The sequence below is a fragment of the Trachymyrmex cornetzi genome, unplaced genomic scaffold, assembly GCF_001594075.2.
Source record: "Trachymyrmex cornetzi isolate Tcor2-1 unplaced genomic scaffold, Tcor1.1 scaffold247, whole genome shotgun sequence".
Lineage (NCBI taxonomy): Eukaryota > Metazoa > Arthropoda > Insecta > Hymenoptera > Formicidae > Trachymyrmex > Trachymyrmex cornetzi.
Window position 1 is genome coordinate 202,665 of NW_017297134.1, and position 19,669 is coordinate 222,333.

Below are 19,669 nucleotides of genomic sequence, written 5' to 3' on the forward strand. Positions count from 1 at the left end.
TTTATACAATTCTGCTTCTAGCATCATAATAGAGAGAATTAAAAATTTTATACGTACGTGTGTCGTAAAGAGCGTAATAGTATTTATTATTACTCGAGTAATTAAATTCAACACGTATATGTATATATATATATACACATATATATATACATACATACTACGAATTCGATAAAAAGCAAAACAAATTTGGTCGTTTTCTCATTAGATTTACAATAATGCGCTTCCTATCTATACCTCCATTTCGCTTTTATTTTATTAATTAAATTCAATTATCGACAACGTTGTGCCTTTGTTCGCACAATCGCAGCTAGTTATATACAAGACAGCTGATTGTAATTAAAATATTAAAAAGACCGTTTTACATAATACGCATTTAAAACATATTCATCAGTAGCATTGCGATATTTGAACTGAAATTCAAGGTGAAAAATAAAAAATAACCTTTAATATATAGATTGCTTCTATAGAGCCGAAAAAAAGGCGGAGAGACACATGTAATGTTCTGGATATAGATCTTCTGGATATATATATACACACATACATACATGTATACATTGTAAATAACTCAGATTTTATATTAATGATCTTCACCTTTCAGACGATGTGTTCGCATATTTGCACTTTTATATAATATGATTTGTAACGCGGCGTGTATCGTTATTGTAGAAAAAATTGTAGAAATATATATATATATATATACATATATACATACGTTACATATTATTTCCAAAGCATTATGATACATTTAATATACTATTGCTATCTAACCGTAATAAGCAACATTCTTGCCTACTTTTAACTGTTTTTATATAGATACAAAACATATAATTACAAAACAATATTTAACTATATTAAATTTGTTTATATTAGAACACACACATTACCGAATCTCCTTTTTTCTTCATACATGTGTGCATCATTATTTTATTATCGACGTATATTCTCCTCCTCCATAATATTTACCGCATCTAGCACCGCGCTTTTTATCACATCGAATTCTATGAAAGCATCTACGATTTCTAGAATCGTAGGAATGATAGGAAAGCAATTCAAAATTAGTAGAATCTAATTACTTGCTTGATTTATAACATCTATATGATTTTAGATAACGATAAGAAATATTAAGGAATAGAGAAAGGAGATAGCGATATTTGTCTGAGACTCGTTTGAGACGAGTTTCAAGAGACTCGCGACATCAACAAGTTTCTAAAGACGTGACATGAATAATATAGATGGCGAAGCTAGCAGATTCGGTTGAGACAACTTCTCAATTTTCTCAACTTTTCTGGGAAAATTTAATCGTTACTGTGCCTACCAAAGATGACGAGTGCTCCAGAAAATTGTGGTGCAAGCTGTTGTGTAGAAAACCTGTGAAAGTATTGAATATACTGAAAGGGGGTAATTTTCTTTGTTTTTCAATATTGAAACACAATGAAAAATGAAGTTGTTATAGATTTAATCAGTCGTCGATCGTTCAATGATCTATGATTTATCCGTTTATAACAAGTAGCATTAACTTTATTTATTAATAACGCTTCTTTTGTGTTTGAAAAATAGTATCTCTATTTATTAGTAACGCTTCTTTTGGTATAAAGTATCCGGGTATGCAGAGACTGGTAACATGTTTGCCATATTAGGACCGAGGTATGGCAAAATACGATACATATACAGAGTGTCCCATTTTAATGTCCCACCCCAAATAACTTTTTTATTTTTGATCGAGAAAAAAATGTTTCAGATAAAAGTTGTATGGGGGCTTTGAGGGGAACATAAGATGATGTCATTAGTTTGAACTTGAATAGTTGCTTGAAGGTTACCTTTAATTTCTTAAATGGAACTCCTTATTCTTTATTGCATATTCTTGTAGATCATTTCGAGTGCTTTCTAAAACATTATAATTAAGGTAATTTTCATTCAGTACTTTTCGAGTTATAAGGCTTACAGCTCCGGGCATTAGGATTACCCAAGGTGTCCGACCGACGACTAAAACCTCTTAAATGTTGTTCGAGATCATGTCTTGAATAACATTCGTTAAGATCAAGGTTATTGGAGATTGTTTCTCTTATTTTCATTTTTGCGCTAAGAATTCATTTTTACGTAAAAATAAAAATAAGAGAAACAATCTCCAATGACCTTGATCTTGACAAATGTTATCCAGGTCATGATCCTGAACAACATTTAAGAGGTTTTAGTCGTCGGTCGGATACCTTGGGTAATGTTAATGTCGGCGGTGCTGTAACTTGCAAGCCGTATAACTCGCAAAGTATTTAATGAAAATGAACTTAAATTATAGTGTTTTGGAAAGCTCTCGAAATGATCTACAAGAATGTGCAATAAAAAGTAGAGGGTTCTATTTAAGAAATTGAAGGTAACTTTCACATGACCTTCAAGCAACTATTCAAGGTCAAACTAATGACATCATCTTATATCCCTCTCAAAGCCATACAACTTTTGGCTGAAACATTTTTTTCTAATGGATAGGAAGATAGGTCAAACACGGGTTTAAAAATAAAATTAAAGTTTATTAAGACAATAAACTATATAACATAAAAGATGTGAGAGTTTTTTTGCAATCATTAATATATGGAACGTTTTGACTTTACTTAGTCATCCTCAGCCATTTAAATAATTAGAGAAATTGTATAAGATTAAAACACACATTATTAATAACTTATTACAAATAAAATTAAATATTGGAAAGAACATAGAAAACTAATCAACGAAACCAGATCAAAGGTTACATTAAATAAATTATTAAAAAATTACGTCTTCTTTACATGATAGTAAACTTTCTTCGTTTAAAGATGAAAAAAGTGGAGTCAACTGGATAATCAACTAGATTAAAAAAAATTTTATTCAGTTGACCCACTTTTTTCATCTTTATAAGAAAATTTCATGTAAAGAAGACGTAATTTTTTATAATTTATTTAATGTAACCTTTGATTTGGTTTCGTTGATTAGTTTTCTATGTTCTTTCCAATATTTAATTTTATTTGTAATAAGTTATTAATAATGTGTGTTTTAATCTTATACAATTTCTCTAATTATTTTAATGTTTTAATCTTATATAATTTCTCTAAACAATATCTTTATTTTAGACCGTATATGTGAGAAACACAATCAATACTAGAAATTTAAAATGCCTATTACGGTCGAAGCTGGATCTTCGTTGCTTAAATAATTCGATCTTGAATTACTAATATATACTATATATGTACTTGCATATATATTGTAGTCTTTTTCAAACTGCGCGCCGAATTATTTTTCCAGATTAAATAAACGCAATTAAAACTATACTCTAGCAATCGCGAATTAAATTGACAAGCAATTTAATAATTGGATGCTCAAGCATCATATATTATAAAGATGTTAATATGTTAAAACTGTTAATAAATTTATTGCGAAAGATATTACCTCGGTCGGGACTTGAACCCGGATCTCTTGTATTCCGTACGAGCGTCCTAAGCCATTAGACCATCGAGGTAATATTTTTTAGTAAATATACAAATAAACCCGCATTAGTTACATAAATTTAAAAATAAAATTCGCAGTTATAGATTTAGTTAAAAAACACGCTCTCTTTCATCTCGCTCGTGAGATCTTAATACATAGTATGATGAGACAATTGAAATGTTTCGAATTGTGTAGAACGAGAATTCCCAGATTCTATTTTTACAGCAATTCGGTGAAATTTGTGCGTCATCGTAGGCCATGTCACAAGAATATCAGATGGAATATCATCATGATAGCGTGTAAATATTGTTTATCGAAACATTTCGATTGTCTCATCAACTATGCATTAAGATCTCACGAGCAAGATGAAAGAGAGCGTGATTTTTAACTAAACGTATGACTGCGAAGTTAAATTTTATGATAAAAAAAAACCACTTTCTTATTAATTATAAAAATAAAAAAGTTATTTTGGGTGGGACATTAAAATGGGATACCTTGTATATATATACGTCTTTGTGATTATTTCACGCTATATTCATGGACACACAACTTGTTTCTCTAGTAATGCTGGCAAAACCACGTTCCTAGCTGCTTTGGCGAAACGACTTGAATTATCTTCGGGCGCAGTAAAAATCGACGGACATGATGTTTCTCGAGAAACGATGGCAGCAATATCGAGTTATATATCGCAATTTGATGTTCTACCCTCCGCGCTTACACCCAGAGAACATATGTCGTTTATGGTATCGAGAAAATATATATACATATATATGCATATAAGAATCTATAAATTAATGCGGATAATTATTGATTAATAATTTTTGTAAGAGAAATTTTCGTACGCGATGGATTACTTTTCATGTCTCAAGTTACTCCTTTTAGTGCGCTTTGAAAATAGGAAATAGTTGTAATGTGCTACGTAGAAAATTCTTAGCAGAGGAACTTTTGCGGGATTTGGGATTGTACGAGTGCATCGATACCGCTATATCCGAACTATCTGGCGGCGAAAGAAAGCGCTTGTCGCTAGCCGCGGAATTGATGACGAGACCGAAGATATTTTTTTTAGACGAGCCAACCAGGGGTAAGAATTTGTCAAAATGATCTTACGCGAAGAAGAGTACTCGTCGCGTTGATCGATCGTTAATCTCCGAGTTATACCGCGATGTCGAACACGTTCGTAGATCTATCTACAGTAATAATTTTTATGAATTATATGAATTCTGCCTGTCGTGAATAAAATCACACGATCGTTACATTGATAATTAATCAGTGTAATCATTATAAATAAATATTGTATAAATAAATTTATATTTATATTAGTATTTATATCAACATTAATTATTTTAATTATTTATATTAATATAAATATTATAATTAATTAATATTTATATTAAAAAAATTTTTATATCAATAAATTTATATTAATATTCGAGCGTAGGTCTAGACACTTTTGCCGCAATGCACGTTGTGCGGTCATTGAAATTAATCGCCTCGAGAGGCACTATGGTCTTCTGCACAATTCATCAACCAGGTATGACGATATACAATATATTCAGCCATGTGATATTGATGGCCGATGGTAGATCCGTATACTTCGGGACTCTGAAGAACGCCACGGACTTTTTTGAGAAGTAAAACTCCTCAGATATTCTGACATTCGTATTAAGATTCGTCAAACGACAAAACAGCGATATACGTATTTTATGTATAGCCAGGATTATCGGTGCCCTACAAACTACGATGAGTCCGAATATTACGTAAACATTCTATCATGCCAAGCAGATATAGAGCTGTGCCGAGCGTTTTCACGATCACCACTGTCAAAGATTCCTGCGATCGAAAACATCTCGGTTTTCCACGCTAGTCGTCAAAAGTATTGAATCAAAATGGCAGCAAAATTTCTCAAATAAATTTTAGCAAATAACATTCACGAAGTGAATTTAATAATCTATATTGTAGAAAATCAGGATGGTTCGTACAGTTTTATTGGTTGTGCTGGAGAATATTCTTGCAGAATAGAAGAACAGCTTTTGACAATTGGATCGCGTGGTTATCTTGCGTGGTAACAAGCTAGAAAACTTGAAGTGACTTTGACCAAACTCCGATTAATTTAATTAGCGATTAACTCAACCGGTAGAATTGCTTGCGGTAAAATTTCTATAACTACGTAATTCGTTTAATTAATTTCTAATCTAATGTTTTTCTCATACGATCAATAATTCTGTCTACATTGATAATACTTGATAAGTTAATTTGAGTTTGGTCAGAGTAATTGGAATAAGAAATGTTTTAAAATACAAGGCAAATATAATGTAAAAAGAAGTGTGATCTTTTTCATAGCTTTCCATCGTCTTGGTAAATATTTTTTACGCTGGCACTAATTCGTTGACGCAAGAAGGGATGCAGAGTGCTCGAGGCGCATTGTACTTGACGATCTCTGAAGTAATTTTTACAATGGCTTACTCCGTCGTTTACGAACTACCTGGCGAGCTTGTTCTCTACGTGCGCGAAAGCACCGTGTACGCGCCGGGACCTTATTACCTCGCCACCGTTCTCGCCTTGGTAATTATCCGCGGCGTACCGCGTATACGCTGAAAAAGCAGCACGTTTGTAACATTATTACAATTTTTCGGTGGGGATTCTTCAGATACCCAAGACGATATTCAAGGCGCTTTTATTCACGGTTGCCTTGTACTTTGCGCTGCATTCCGAATTTTCGTTGCTCAGCTTTTGCTTCTATTGTCTCTGCACGACGACAGCGGCTATCTGCGGTAATGCGTATGGTATGGCAATCTCTAGCTGGATCGCAGACATTGATATCATCACCTCGATAATGTTACTGATTGACTTGTTGTTCATTTTAATGGCGGGTACATTTTACAATTTGCGGTAAGTACAACCATTGTCAATATTATGACAAATAGAATTCCATCGCGCACATTAAAATAAGTTGACTCTCGCAGCACTCTTCCAAGCTACTTGGCGTATTTCAAATATTCTTCCATATTTTATTACGCCACCGAAGCCATATCGATAGTACACTGGTCGGGGATAGAGGATATTGGTGAGAAACAATATCTCCAGACTGCTCAGTCTTATTACATTGAAAAAATTGTTCTGATTAAAGCAACAAAAGAATCTAACAGAAATGGGATTTTGATAAGACTAAACAGAATTTTATGATAACCAGAAAATATGTACATGTAAATTCAATTGTTAATCTTTTCGCATAATAAATCCAATTATTATTATTATTATTATTATTATTAAATTCTGTCTAGTCTCATCCAAATACCATTTTTCTTGTAAACCTTTTATTCCGGTTTAATCAGAATAGTTTTCTCGTGGTAACATTCTAATTTCTCTTCCTTCAGATTGTCCAACCAATCGTAATCTGTCTTGTTTGTCAAACGGAACAGAGGTTTTATCGGAATACGGATATAATGAAGGAAATTTCTGGTGGGACATGATTGGACTGTTGCTTCTAACGATTCTGATGAACATCACCGCGTATCTCGGTACAAAGAGAAGAAGAACGTCAAGGTCGATCGTTTATTAGTCAGCGAGACACGATGTAGTTTTCTGTTGCTATTATAGAATATAGAAGCTCGTTGACTTCTTCAGATCACATAGATCGATAACGCGAAGATTCAATTACTGTCATTCATTATTTTTCATTATCATAAAAATTATAAATATATTAAGTATATTTGGAAAAAGCAAATACTTTTCGATATGTCAATAAATATTTAATAATTGATAGAATAAAGGAATTTCTTTAGAAAAATGTGGCCGATAGAGACGCTTAGTTTTGCTTATTTACGAAAAAGTTTATAATACTGCAAGATTTCCAAACAGTATATATTATAAGAACTCTTATATCATCTGTGATAAAAGATACTCTCTAATTGTGTCAAAGTTTTATTTTTAGCATTTATTGAAATATAGTGCAAACACAAAGTGATAACGGTACCGACCTTGTTCTACTATCTAATAAATCCTTATAATACAAGTACGTCGCGTCGTAAATTTGTAAATTAATATCGTCAGTTTCTTGTTTTTCTCAAGGAGAATTAAAACTTCTTCTCGTAGAAATGTTAAGTCAAGTTAATCTCTACACGCAAAACTAGTTTACTCGTGCGTTACGCAAACCGACAACGTAAAACTGGAATAAAGAATAAAAATAAAGAAGATTGTAAACAGTGATTACGCTTGTGCATATCTATTAGTTTTCTTGATAGATTTACGAGAAGGTAGAAATGACGAAACGCTACGTTCTTCCTACGCTACGATCATATGAACCGTGCTGTTAAAACGTGAGAACATCGAATGTGTAGACACACAAGTTCAAGCATGGAAAAATTTTATTTACTCTTATTTCAATTATTATAATTTATGATATCTTATTTTATTTAAATTTCATATATTGTGCATTGAGAGAAAAATATGCTAAATTTAAACAAATATTTGTTTGAAAAATACCAGTTGAATATTGAATGTAAACATATATTTATTTGGTACTAGAACCATTAATTTGATTTAACTATTATTATCTTTATTTAGCAGATATTTATTTTCCGTAAATAAATGTTGTTAAAATTTACTACATTTTTCTCTCAGTGTATTTAAGCATTATCTCGCTGAGAATTTGGTTTGGGAATACAATCGAATTTGGGAGCTGGAGATAATATAATCCTCTACGACCGATTATCTCGGAGCATAGATAATTGGAGGGGAAAGGGAGCGAGTAAGCGCGCGATAAAGGGTGGGGAATCATCGCGTTCACAGGAAAACGATGGAAATATTGGAATCGGCGCAATATGATTCCACGACAGGTCGCGAAACGAAACGAAACGAAACAATGTTTGCGTTGCGCGGAACGTCGGAGATACCCCTCTCTTTCTCTCTCTCTCTCTCTCCCTCACTCTTCCTCTCTCACTCTCCTTCCCGTCCTCCTCGTCTCATTCAGTTGGAGGGCTTCCTCTCCCATCCCCACCTCGCGAACGGAGGATTTGTTAGTATCGAGCGCGTTCTAGCTAGTACCGTGCCAAGATGGCCGACGTTTAGTCGTCCCTTAGTCGGGTTTAAGTCGGCTGCGCTCATCTCTCTCTCTCTCTCTCTCTCTCTCTCTCTCCCTCGGGCGTTCGTTCCGCTGAGTTAATCCGACATTACTCGCATTGCGTTGTCTTATGCCGCGAATCTAATCCGATACCGAAATATTTCGCGTGTAAAATGCGAAAAGGTTTCATAAATTCTGTCCGATTATAAAATTGTAAAACGAGACGGGAATGTTACAAGCATCGTGACAATCTGCGTGTAAAAACCGCTCGACCCGACTCACGGCTCTTCGCACGCGGAACTAAAACAACGAGAGCTATTATCTGACGGATAAATACGAATCAAGCGGACGGATAATTACGAATACTTGACAGTAACTCCGACTAGATGTAATCGCGGTGACTTTCGTGACACTCGGTAGACGCGCCGCTCCGATAGCAACTAAACAGCTGACAGTTCTAAAACCGCGCTTAAACAAGCAAACGGGGGCCGTGAAACAGTGACGGATCAATGCGCGACAACAGATGTTTTGTATGCACGTGGGTTGAACTAGTTCCGTAGATTAGCTAACTGCTAAATTAACGCGCGAAAAAGGCAAGAGAATGTCGGGGACGAGCGAAACGACGACCGTGCTGCTGAAGAAAAGGGAGAGGACGCAGAATTGGATCCCCGAGGAGAAGAGCGCCCTGTTCTCCCTGATCAAGCACCATGTGAGCGCGATCGAGAACAAGAAGATCGACGCGGCCGCGTCCGCGAAGAAATCTGTCGCCTGGCAAAAGATTTACTGCGCGTTCCGCGGCCAATTCTCGGCAGATCGGGACATCACCAGGATCAAAGAACAGTGGCGGAGGATGAAGGCGCAGGCGAGGATGGAGATGTTCTCGTACGCCGAAAAGGTGTGACTGCGTCACTCTTTAGATTGCATAAATTATTATTCGAGAGGAGGCACTTTCTCTCTCTCTCTCTCTCTCCTAAACATTTCTTTATAATTGTTAATGAAGCATATGAACAATAATTATATTTGTAAATCATTAATAACACTTAATATGTTATATTACAACAAAAATTACATTATTCAAGTTACGAAATCACTTTTTATTTTTTTAAATTGTACTTTCCTCCTCTCTGAATGTACTTTATAAATGAGGTACCTGAGTTTTTAAATAAAAAATCAAAATTTTTTATACGTCAATTGAAAATTATACTTTACGCTTATTATTTTCACATTTAAAAGAGGGACAATTTATAATCGTTAATTTCAGGGGGGGGGGGGGGACAAAATTTCGAATGTTTGAAAATGAGACAAAGAGTTAAAATTCGGGACTGGTCTTCCTAATTTGGAACGGTTGGTCACCATTCTAAACTCTCTTCTTTTTCTTATTTTTTCTCCGCCTTTGGTCACGCGCAGGTACGAACCCTGGGACCGGATGTGGCCGCCAAATCTCGTCCGCCGAATCTCTCGATCGAAGTGTGGCGGCTGATGGAAAGCGTGCGCAAGAATGATTCCGAGAACACCGATCGTTCGGACGATAGTCAGGACAATGAGAATCCACTGAATCGAATGGCGATACAGGCGATCCTGGATAAATTGACATTACCCACGGAAACGCCAGGTTGAAATATATTGACCATCGCGATTTCTTTTTTCTTTTTTTTTCCCCCCGAGTTTCCGGTTGCTAATTTGGAAAAATTCTTTTGCGCAAAATTATAGAAATATTTGTTTAGAACCGGAACAGGAGATTAAGATTGAGGTCAATAGCGATACCGAGGACGAGAGTAATCACGGCGAACTGTCGCGACAAGTGTCGGAGGACTATTTCTTGCAGCAGAAGCGTCCCAGGATCAAGATCCAGGACGAGCCCGTCGATCTTGAGCGCAGAATCACTTGCCCTGACAGTGTGTCGACGTCCCGCGTCGAGAATGGTACTTGACGTTTCAATGCATTCAGACTCGCGATAGTTTGCGTGCGTGAGCGCTCGGTGTTATTGATGTATTCTTCTAGATCATTCATTGGAGCGGGGATCCAAAAGTTTGTCAAGGAGGAACCATTGGTTCGCTACAAAAATTTTTTTTAAGGTCAAAAATAAGGTGAAAAAGATAGAATATTAAATTATTACATTGAAAAAGTATTATTTAAACATATAATTCACACATTACATTCATATATTAAATATATAATTCATACAAATATATATAATTCAAACATTTTATTTCAAAATATATTAATACAAAGGGAGAATAATATAACAGAGAATCTATATTTTTTATATCTAGGAGTTAAATTAAAAAATATTTTACGAATATTAAAATTGTGATTAAACATTTCAGAAATATCGAAAATATATATAACATTTTGCTACAAATACTTTGAAAAAAAGAAGACTCCAGAGAGAGGGTCATGATTTCATGACCGCATCCACCGCAGTGAGATCCAATCAGACGTTTAGATCTAAAAGAATACACCAATAGCAGTGAATTCGCTGAACGCAGCCATCGTGTTCACTCCGAATCTTACTCCAACGACGAGATCTTAGCGAAATGTTTTATTTTCTCTCGAGCGGTGGAACACAACGACACAACGATGAACAATGAGCTCGAGTGGAACAATGGTCCAGCAGCTACCTGCGACAAAGATAAATCGGTACAAAGAGCGACATGGATCTTCAAGTCTACCCAACGCGAGCACGAGATCAAGCTGCGGATGCTGCACATCGAACTGGAGCGCGCGGAGCTGCAGAAGCAGGCTGCCGTTAATGAGCTGAAAACGTCCGAGCTCAAGAAACAATTAATGTTGGATCAAGTCAATGAGTACTACAGGTCGAATCCGGTGGCTTTAATTATGCTCGTTTTTACTAATGTATGTTTAATTTATTTCGGTTCAATTAACTCTTCATCTTTTTCTAATTCTAAAATTAGAAAAAAATGAGGAGGGAATCGAATTGAAATTAAAGTTAATCTACATTGATAGAAACAGGGGTAATAATCAATTAAATTAATTAAATCCTCCAATTAAATTAATTTCACAGAATTTCTCACACAGTAAAGTTTCTAATTACACATACAAATCGTTATTCTTATAATTTAATTTTTCTTTTCATTTCTTGGACAAAAAATTAATCTCCAAAAAATTAATAAAATACAAATATTACGTAATCAAGTTAATTGAAATTTCATTGAAATCGCTCCAAGAAAGTAATTGCGTTTAAACACCTATGAAATTCACAATATTCCCGACACAAGCGCCACAATACCAACTAGTTGTAGCTGAGTTTCGCGTTCTGAGAATAGTGTTTCGTTCATGACTCGTTCATCAGCTCGTTCTGTCGGTTTGCCAAGTTTCCGATAGCCTTCAGATCCAGAGTATTTCGTGATAGGAAAAATGCAACGATCGATTACGACGTTTTCGCGAAGCATCTCTGCGTTAAGGTATCGGAAGAATTTCGCAGCTTCAAAGTCGAACAATTAGTTGATCGTTTTTAAATCGTACTTTATATCCGGCGTTTTCTCCGACGCAAACATAGATCCAGATATCGTCGTTTTTATTCGCAGTAATATATTGACGTCTTCTTTTCGAATTTAGTAATATCTTATCTTCTCACACATAAATAGTCATGTATTTTTTCAGCATGGCACAAATCTGTGATACGACTTGAATATATGCCATATCAAAATTATGTAATAATTAGGCGGAAAGTGTAGTTGACATAACCCCTGAATAATATTTCATTTCTAAGCAGAGCTTTTTGCAAAATGCGATGCAATCGCAAATGCAGCAAAAGCTGCCAATTCATTCATATGATTGTCATATCTTTAGCGAGAAATTAAGGACAAAAATCAACCATATTAAAGAATCTTACAATAATTGCTCTTTCTGCTGAACGCAGCCATTAGTTGCGTTCAGCAGAAAAAATAGCTTTGCAACTATTGTAAAATTCTTGAATATTATTGGTTTATACATTTAGATCTAATGAGAGACTAAGGGCAAGACCAATTACAATAAAGAATTTTACAATAGTTACAAAGCTGTTTTTTTATGCTGAACATAGCCATTGTTATATTTAAAACGTACTTTGTTACAGTCAAGTGAGAATGGTTGGAGAACGTGGTTCGGGTGCTGGCAAGGGAGGAGGTGGTGGTGGTGCTGTTCGTGATGCTGGCGGTTCTTTTGGAAAGATGGAAGCTGCCCATGAGGATCAATACTTCTATAATCTGGTCAGTATATATTTCTCATTAATTGTTTATCATATCAACAATCTCATTTGTTTACACAAGTCTGAAATGTTATTTCAGCAAAAGGAACAGTTACAAAAAATGCGAGAGAGCTTGCACGATGAGATCTCATTCCACGAGGAACAGATCAAGCGTCATCAGGAGGCTATTAACCGTCACAAAAAGCGGATTACAGACATGGACCAGAAAGAGTAAACGAAGTTATATTAGCGTGATACTCGGACTGATCGGCTTTATTATTGATTTTGATGTAAGAAGATAGTTCGAAAATAGTAGAACTAATAGAGTATCACACACACACACACACACACACACATACACAGTCTTCTATATAAATTGTTACATTACATCGATATCAAATGTAATGCTCTTAATATACATGTTACTTAAATATTGAATGGTGTTTCCTTATATATTGTATGGATCGCTTTTAACGAGATTATCGACTTTGTACTTTAAAGTGTCTGCAAGACAATTATACTTGAAAATAAAAAGTATTTTTCATTGTTGCTTAACCTTTTCTTGGACATTGAGCCATTTTCAAGGGGCACGCCAATTCTGATGCTAGTTTGTTTTGTCCGTTTCGTATAACCTCGTTAAAAATATTTTTCCGTTTAATAAATAGTCAAATTCGCGTTTATATAAAGTGTACATTCTACATAAAAATTTTTTTACCAAAATACCACAATGCTCCGACGTGTTTTCAGAAAAACTTGCAGATATAGGTATTTAATTCACTGATGATATATATTCCACTGTGCTTTCCATGCTTTGGGTTATTTTCCTAACGCTCTGATATAAAAAATAACCTATTCCTTCCAGCTTTAGACATCTTAATGAAAGGAAGAAGCACGATTCGAAGATGGATCAGACGTCGTTCGGCGACATTGCGTGCGAAACGGAATATTATTACAAGCAGGTGATGAAAATATTTTCGTAAAACGTCATTTTAGAGTCAAGCAGTAGCCACGACGTAGTAAGGCGTTACGGATAATCAGGATAGGAAATTGCTGAAAGTCGTCAAGGAGAAGACAGAGAACGAGGTGAAACACATGCAGAAAGAAGTACAAATCATGAAGAACAAGATCGATGAATACAATCGCGGCATAAGTGAGAATCTGAGATTTCTGAAGAGCCTAGAGAAAGATTTATCTGCTGGTGACAAGAAAAACTAGGCAAACGACTTGTATATAAATTCTAAAAACAATTGCAGAATAAATATATTAATGGATCTATCGATATATCCATGATATAGAGCAGTAACAAATTTCACTCGTAAATTGCTTAATGTTATTCCGACGATATATTTCTAACGTGTTTATGTGCAGTATATGAGAAAATATGCTGTACTGAATATAAAAATGAGTTAAATAGTTTCTAAATCTTTTTCTTTAAAATGAATTAACAATTTTGCTCAAATTTTGCTTAAATTTATGAAATGTTCTCAATTCACACAATTACTGTGGGACATTATGTATTGCATAGAAATTTTAATGATTTTACTTTCTTCTTTTCAATATATCTCTTAAAACAAATTTTTTAATATTTTTCAAATAATTTCATTGTCGATTTTATATTGACAATAGCATCTTTAATTGCATCGATGAGGTTTCTTAATTAAGATTATTATTAGTATCACTATTAGCAGGGTTGGGTAGTGCCAAGTTAAAAAGCTAAAAGTTAAGTTAAAAAGTTGAAAAGTTAAATAATTTTAACTTAACTTGGTTACATTTTAGTCTCTTAACTTTTTAACTTTATTTAGTTACATTTTATCGATAACTATTAACTTTTTATTTAAATTTGTTGAAGTTAAGTCTCAGACTCAAACATATACTTCATTTAGAACATACTGTATATTTTACTTAAAAGTTTTGTTTGTATACATTATTTACATTATGTATTGATTTCAATCTAGCAAAAACCGTATATTTTAATGTATCTAGTTTTTGATAGGTAGAAATCTATATATATATAACAGTACATATATAAACAAAAAGTTTAAATAAAATATAAAGTATATTCTAAATGAAGTATATGTTTGTCATTTCCGTTATTTGTAAGACTCTGAAATCATAAAATAGAAAAAAATTTAACTTTTAATTTTTCAATTACTTTTTTTTATTAACTTAACTTTTAATTCAATTAATTTCATTATACATTAACTTGTATCTTAACTAAGTTAAATTTTCAAGGTTGTTAACTTTAACTTAACTTAGTTAAAAGAAAAAAGTAACTTACCCAACCCTGACTATTAGCTTCCATACACAGAATTTGCAGCAATATCGCTGCAAAATTTCTGCAATATTGCTGCAACATGCAAAATTGCTGCAATTTTTGTGCAACTTTGTTCTGTAGGGGAGCATTATTAAATTGACCGTGAGACTAATTTGAGATATTGATTTCAGTTGAAATGGCGTTTCAAAAGTCCGAGAAACCAGTTTATATAAAATTAAAAAATGTAATTGCACAAATTGGCATATGAATATTATTAAGCATCTAGATCTTATAACAATAGGATCTTTAGAGCTGCTATTCATAATCTGTCCTTATTTTAAAATCGTCTTAAGATGCTAGTACGGTTCTCTTGATTCACAACTTAAGATTATACTTGAGATAGTCTTAAATTTAGAGGAATCGACTTAAAAATACCGGCCTACATTACAAATCCAAGTGTGTATGTACAAAGTGATGACAATATACATATATGTGTGTATGTGTGTGAGATTATTGGCTTCCCAAAAATAACATTATACCATACATTAAAATATGTAAATTTATTTTTGAATACAGTATAGTGTATTATTTTTACATAGAAAAGTAATGATTCGCGTATATTGTAATTACTTTGTAGACAGTTAAATTAGGCGCTTCGAAACGAGTGTTGGTAATGTTTGTATTTAGCGGCAAGGGGCGAGTGGCGCTACGCCGGCTATGGTGACTGTGATCGGTCGATGGCAGATGGCGCTGCGCGCGGGCGCGGCGCAGCGAAGCAGCATGGCGGCCAGTCGGGTCGGTCTGGTCGACGGTAGCGGGCGATCGTCGCGCCGCCCAGTGTCTCGCGGTTCATCGATCAGTGTGGTGTGTGTCGCGCGTTGTTGTTCCGGGAGATCTTTTTTTCTCCCCTCTCCCTCGAGTGGTTCTCTCTCGTTCGTCCCCGACGTTTATTACGAGTATACTGCCCTCGCGCGCCGTCATCTTACGCGGAACGTCGAAACGTTGAAACGTCGTCTCGCGCCTTTCACGTTCCCCGTCAAATTCGTGCGCGTGCATACGGGACGGGCGCCGGGCGAGCGGGGCCCATCGGGATCACGGGATAGAAAGATGCGACTAAGGATACGCTGGATACTTGTCCTTAGCACGGCTGCGGTGATCCTCGCGGGATGCGACGCCGCTACCGAGGTAAGTTTCCATCAATCTAGAGAGAGAGAGAGAGAGAGAGTCTCGAGTCGTGACACGCGGCCGCGATGCGGCACGATGGGCGGAAAGAGGGTGGAAGAGGAAGAGGAAGAGGCGGCTGGCTGTCTCTCCTCGCGTTTCGCGAGACGAGAGGGACGCGCGCGCTCTCCGTTTTCCCGTCTTTCCTCTCCTCTCCTCTCCTCTCTCATGCATACAACGTCGCGAAGACACGCTCTCGTATACACGTATATATGACTAAAGGTAAAAGCACACGCCTGCCTTTCCCTCCGTAGCGTTAAGTGTTACGCCGCTATTGAGGCACTCTCGCATTCTTGGCGTCTCGTCGAGCCAGTGGTGTTCAAATCGAGGCCCCCTGAAAAGTGCGTCGCTTTCGCGTTACCTATTCACTTCGCGGTCTCTCTCTCTTTCTCTCTCGTCCGTCATTCTATTTTCAGAAAAATTGAATCTTTTTCCAAATTCAAATGATTAAACAAAACCGTCTCCACTTTCGCCGACTTAAAAGGGCATGCATGCGCGCCTGTTTACGATTCGAAAACAAAACACTTTTTTCGGAGCAACCGTCTGTCTGTCTGTAAAAGGAGCGCGCCGGATTGAAGAGTGACACACTCTCCTTCCTCCGTCTTTCTCTCCGCGAATTCAAACTTTTGTTCCGGCTATAAGCAGACCTTCACGCGCTAAAGATCGAGTTTACTTACTGCTCCCCCCGATAGCGGTCTAACGAGGACGTCCGCGTTGTTGGCTTTGTTAATAGAAACTTTGGAAAGAGAGAGAAGAATCGGAGCAAGTTTGGCGCGCGCAATCTTGGCAATTCGTTAATGAGGAAAAGTGGATTTTGAAATTAATGTTTGGGCGCGCTCGGTCTTGGAATAAACGAGCCGCGACAGATGCCAATTACGTCCTACCGTTTGTCTCTTGTTTATGTTTTTATCGTTAAAATTCTCGCGGCCGTTCGTTAATTAGTAAGCGAGAATTCTATATTGTAACTCGCGCCGTGCACGCTTTTTGCATTTCGCGGAATAATGGCCGTTCTAATGACGGTGGCAGGGTAATTCGACGGCGGCAAATACGAGAGCAAAATATTTGTAACGTTCTGCGCAGCGTTGGGGGTTTTTTTTTACGATACGCGTTGACTAATGGCTATATAGCGTAGCAATTTATAAAGGCACCCGTGGTATCGGTTGAACAAGATATTCGACCAGTTTTATCGTCACGTTACGTTACGATACTTTACGCTCTCGCGCAAAAAGCATTTTGTCGAAAAAGAGGAGGAGCAACAAAAATAAAAACGGAGCACCGCGTTAGATTTTATTGTCTGTGAAGTGACGAGGGAGACAGAGAGAGAGAGAGAGAGAGAGAGAGAGAGAGAGAGAAAAGTCGATCCTGGAGCGCATCACTCGCGTATCGCAATGGAAAAACAGCTTTAGGGTAACTGGCGGAGGGATCGAGAGAGTGCAAGGGCGTAACGTGCTAAATTTCGTGACCGCGAGGCATAAAGCTCGTGTTACGATATTCGCCGGCTCTTCGATATTCCGACCTTTCGCCGAGAGAATATTTAAAATCGCTTCTCGGTCGTCGAATAATTAAAATCACTAGAAAAATTCTCATATATCTCGGATTACGTTCCCTCGAGGCGAGGAGGAGGGCTTCTTTCTCTCCGTCACGTTGAAAAAAATATTGTCTCGCGTGAAACGCGAGAAATTCGGCGCGAATACATTTCGGAGAAAAAGCAGCAGTCTCTCTCTTTCTATCTCGAGCCGAGCATAAATCCCGTACACCGCGCTTACACGGAGCGTAGTTACATTTTACAATTGCGCTTTAATGCAAGGAGAGGAGGAGGAGGAGGAGGAGAGAAGGGCCGCGTCCCGAAAGGCCGGCTGGTTTTAGCGGCCGATGAAATATCGCCGGTAATAATCTCGCTGTCTTCGCGCGGAAAATGCATACCTCGGTGCCGCGGGTCGCCTCGTCGCCACGCCGCTTAACTGTAAGAGAGGAGCTTATAAATATTCTCTCGTATCGCTGCCATGCCGCCGCCGTCGTCTCCGTCATGGCTCTTTAGTCGAGAAAAAGAGTCGTTTCTTAATAGCGCGAGAAGCTCGTTATCGATGCGCGCTTCATCATCAAGTTACCCGAAAATCGAAACTCCCTTATATATGTATAGGTATCCAATTCGCGAAATCTTTTCCCGTGCAATTATTTCACATTAACGTGACGCATTTACACGCATTCGATATCGAACGCTACGATACATTCTCTCGGCGCGAAATCCTCCATTTGTTTTCCATGAATCTTTGGATCGCCACGTATGTGTGTGTGTGTGTATGTGCGCGCGTTAAATTGCTTCTCCCGATCTCTCCCAACAAAGAAATGTCAATAGGTGACTATGGGTTCGTTCCGTGAATCCTCGTTTCTTGTTATCGGAGAATGGATATACGAATAGCAGACGTCGTACGGTAAATAAAACTTCGCTCGACGGTTGAAACAACGATCAGCTGATGGTAGGTTTAATTTCGCACAGGCGGCTCTCTCTCTCTCTCTCTCTCTCTCTCTCTCTCTCTCTCGTCTGCCGTGTATTATTTCAAGAAAAGCTGGGGAGTTGCGTGCGCGAACGATTCTTCTTGGAAATCTCGCCTTTTTCGCCAGAAGCAGCACCGAATGTATGACGACGACAATTTACGAATGATGGACATTAATGGCCTTTTACGGCGACGTCCGTCCGTCGTTAGATCGTGTCTTGTGGCTGATACTGTACGTATATATATATATATATATATATACTGGTCGAGTTATGTACCACATGCATGTGTGTGTATACGCACGTAAAGAGAACGAGAGCACGTCTTTCGATACGACGGTGTGAACCGGCGTATATACGGGTGATGTAAGTGTTCGCAGCGTTCGCTCCTTTCCTCCTTTCCGTCGTGTATACGAGTCGATAATTGATAGACAGCAGTGACAACGACGTCGCGTCGTCTCTCTCTCTCTCTGCGAGGAAGAAATCAAGTTTGATTAATATCGTAACGCAGTATGGAGACAGTAACGTCGGGAAATTGCGAGCAATTGAGCATCAAGTGGGTTTTCGCGGTATCGAACTTTGGAAGGCTTTGGTCGTACACATTTCGTTAATTATTCATCCGCTAATATATCGTAGATTGTAGAATACCAGGGCGATTAATATGCAACTTTGCTGGATGCCTATTCATTTCGCCCGGCAACTCCACGGTCAAACTTGTTCCGTTTGCCGATGCGAGTAAATCGAGACGGATTCTATATTTACCTTGGCGAACCGCGTTGTTCCCACCTCCAATTATATGGTATAAATTTTATGCAATTACGTTAATGCGCTTCGAGAGACGATACAGTTGCGACCGATATGCAATGGGGGAAGTAAACACATTTCCCGACTAATATACATAATTACATTAAAATGTTTACGTTGTGGTAATTTTTATTCGCGATACGCTCACTTAAATATTATCGGAGAGAAACTTTTTTTTTTTTTTTTTTTTTTTCT

The 19,669-nt window shown here is 36.9% G+C and overlaps 5 protein-coding genes across 6 annotated transcripts in view; all 5 read left to right on the forward strand.

Moving 5' to 3' along the window:
• The first annotated feature begins 1,210 nt into the window (after positions 1 to 1,210).
• On the forward strand, positions 1,211 to 7,012 carry LOC108761307 (protein brown). The gene is made up of 11 exons (XM_018507766.1): positions 1,211 to 1,398; positions 1,596 to 1,644; positions 4,016 to 4,196; positions 4,336 to 4,534; positions 4,892 to 5,084; positions 5,165 to 5,326; positions 5,413 to 5,515; positions 5,794 to 6,015; positions 6,101 to 6,342; positions 6,417 to 6,517; positions 6,828 to 7,012. Exons 1-11 carry the CDS (start codon positions 1,233 to 1,235, stop codon positions 7,010 to 7,012), a joined length of 1,803 nt encoding a protein of 600 aa, XP_018363268.1. The 5' UTR covers positions 1,211 to 1,232.
• Positions 7,013 to 8,255: 1,243 nt separating this feature from the next.
• On the forward strand, positions 8,256 to 11,882 carry LOC108761277 (uncharacterized). The gene is made up of 5 exons (XM_018507705.1): positions 8,256 to 9,407; positions 9,920 to 10,124; positions 10,237 to 10,434; positions 11,070 to 11,368; positions 11,826 to 11,882. The coding sequence occupies exons 1-5, from the start codon at positions 9,114 to 9,116 to the stop codon at positions 11,880 to 11,882; spliced, it is 1,053 nt and encodes a 350-aa protein (XP_018363207.1). The 5' UTR covers positions 8,256 to 9,113.
• On the forward strand, positions 11,799 to 13,132 carry LOC108761284 (ATPase inhibitor mai-2, mitochondrial-like). The gene is made up of 3 exons (XM_018507712.1): positions 11,799 to 11,937; positions 12,591 to 12,723; positions 12,802 to 13,132. The coding sequence occupies exons 1-3, from the start codon at positions 11,891 to 11,893 to the stop codon at positions 12,934 to 12,936; spliced, it is 315 nt and encodes a 104-aa protein (XP_018363214.1). The 5' UTR covers positions 11,799 to 11,890; the 3' UTR covers positions 12,937 to 13,132.
• Positions 13,133 to 13,210: 78 nt separating this feature from the next.
• LOC108761286 (uncharacterized) lies at positions 13,211 to 14,028 on the forward strand. Of its 2 annotated transcripts, none has more exons than XM_018507713.1 (3): positions 13,211 to 13,466; positions 13,564 to 13,660; positions 13,740 to 14,028. In XM_018507713.1, exons 1-3 carry the CDS (start codon positions 13,429 to 13,431, stop codon positions 13,914 to 13,916), a joined length of 312 nt encoding a protein of 103 aa, XP_018363215.1. In that variant the 5' UTR covers positions 13,211 to 13,428; the 3' UTR covers positions 13,917 to 14,028. The 2 variants fall into 2 exon arrangements, with proteins under 2 accessions (XP_018363215.1, XP_018363216.1); XM_018507714.1 differs by having other exon boundaries at positions 13,570 to 13,660; positions 13,740 to 14,023.
• A 1,715-nt stretch (positions 14,029 to 15,743) lies between these two features.
• Sdc (Syndecan) overlaps positions 15,744 to 19,669 on the forward strand; it is a 79,348-nt gene continuing 75,422 nt past the window's right edge. The window contains exon 1 of the mRNA XM_018507760.1: positions 15,744 to 16,140. Coding sequence (XP_018363262.1) covers positions 16,063 to 16,140 — 78 coding nt within the window. The 5' untranslated portion in view covers positions 15,744 to 16,062. The remainder of the gene's footprint in view (positions 16,141 to 19,669) is intronic.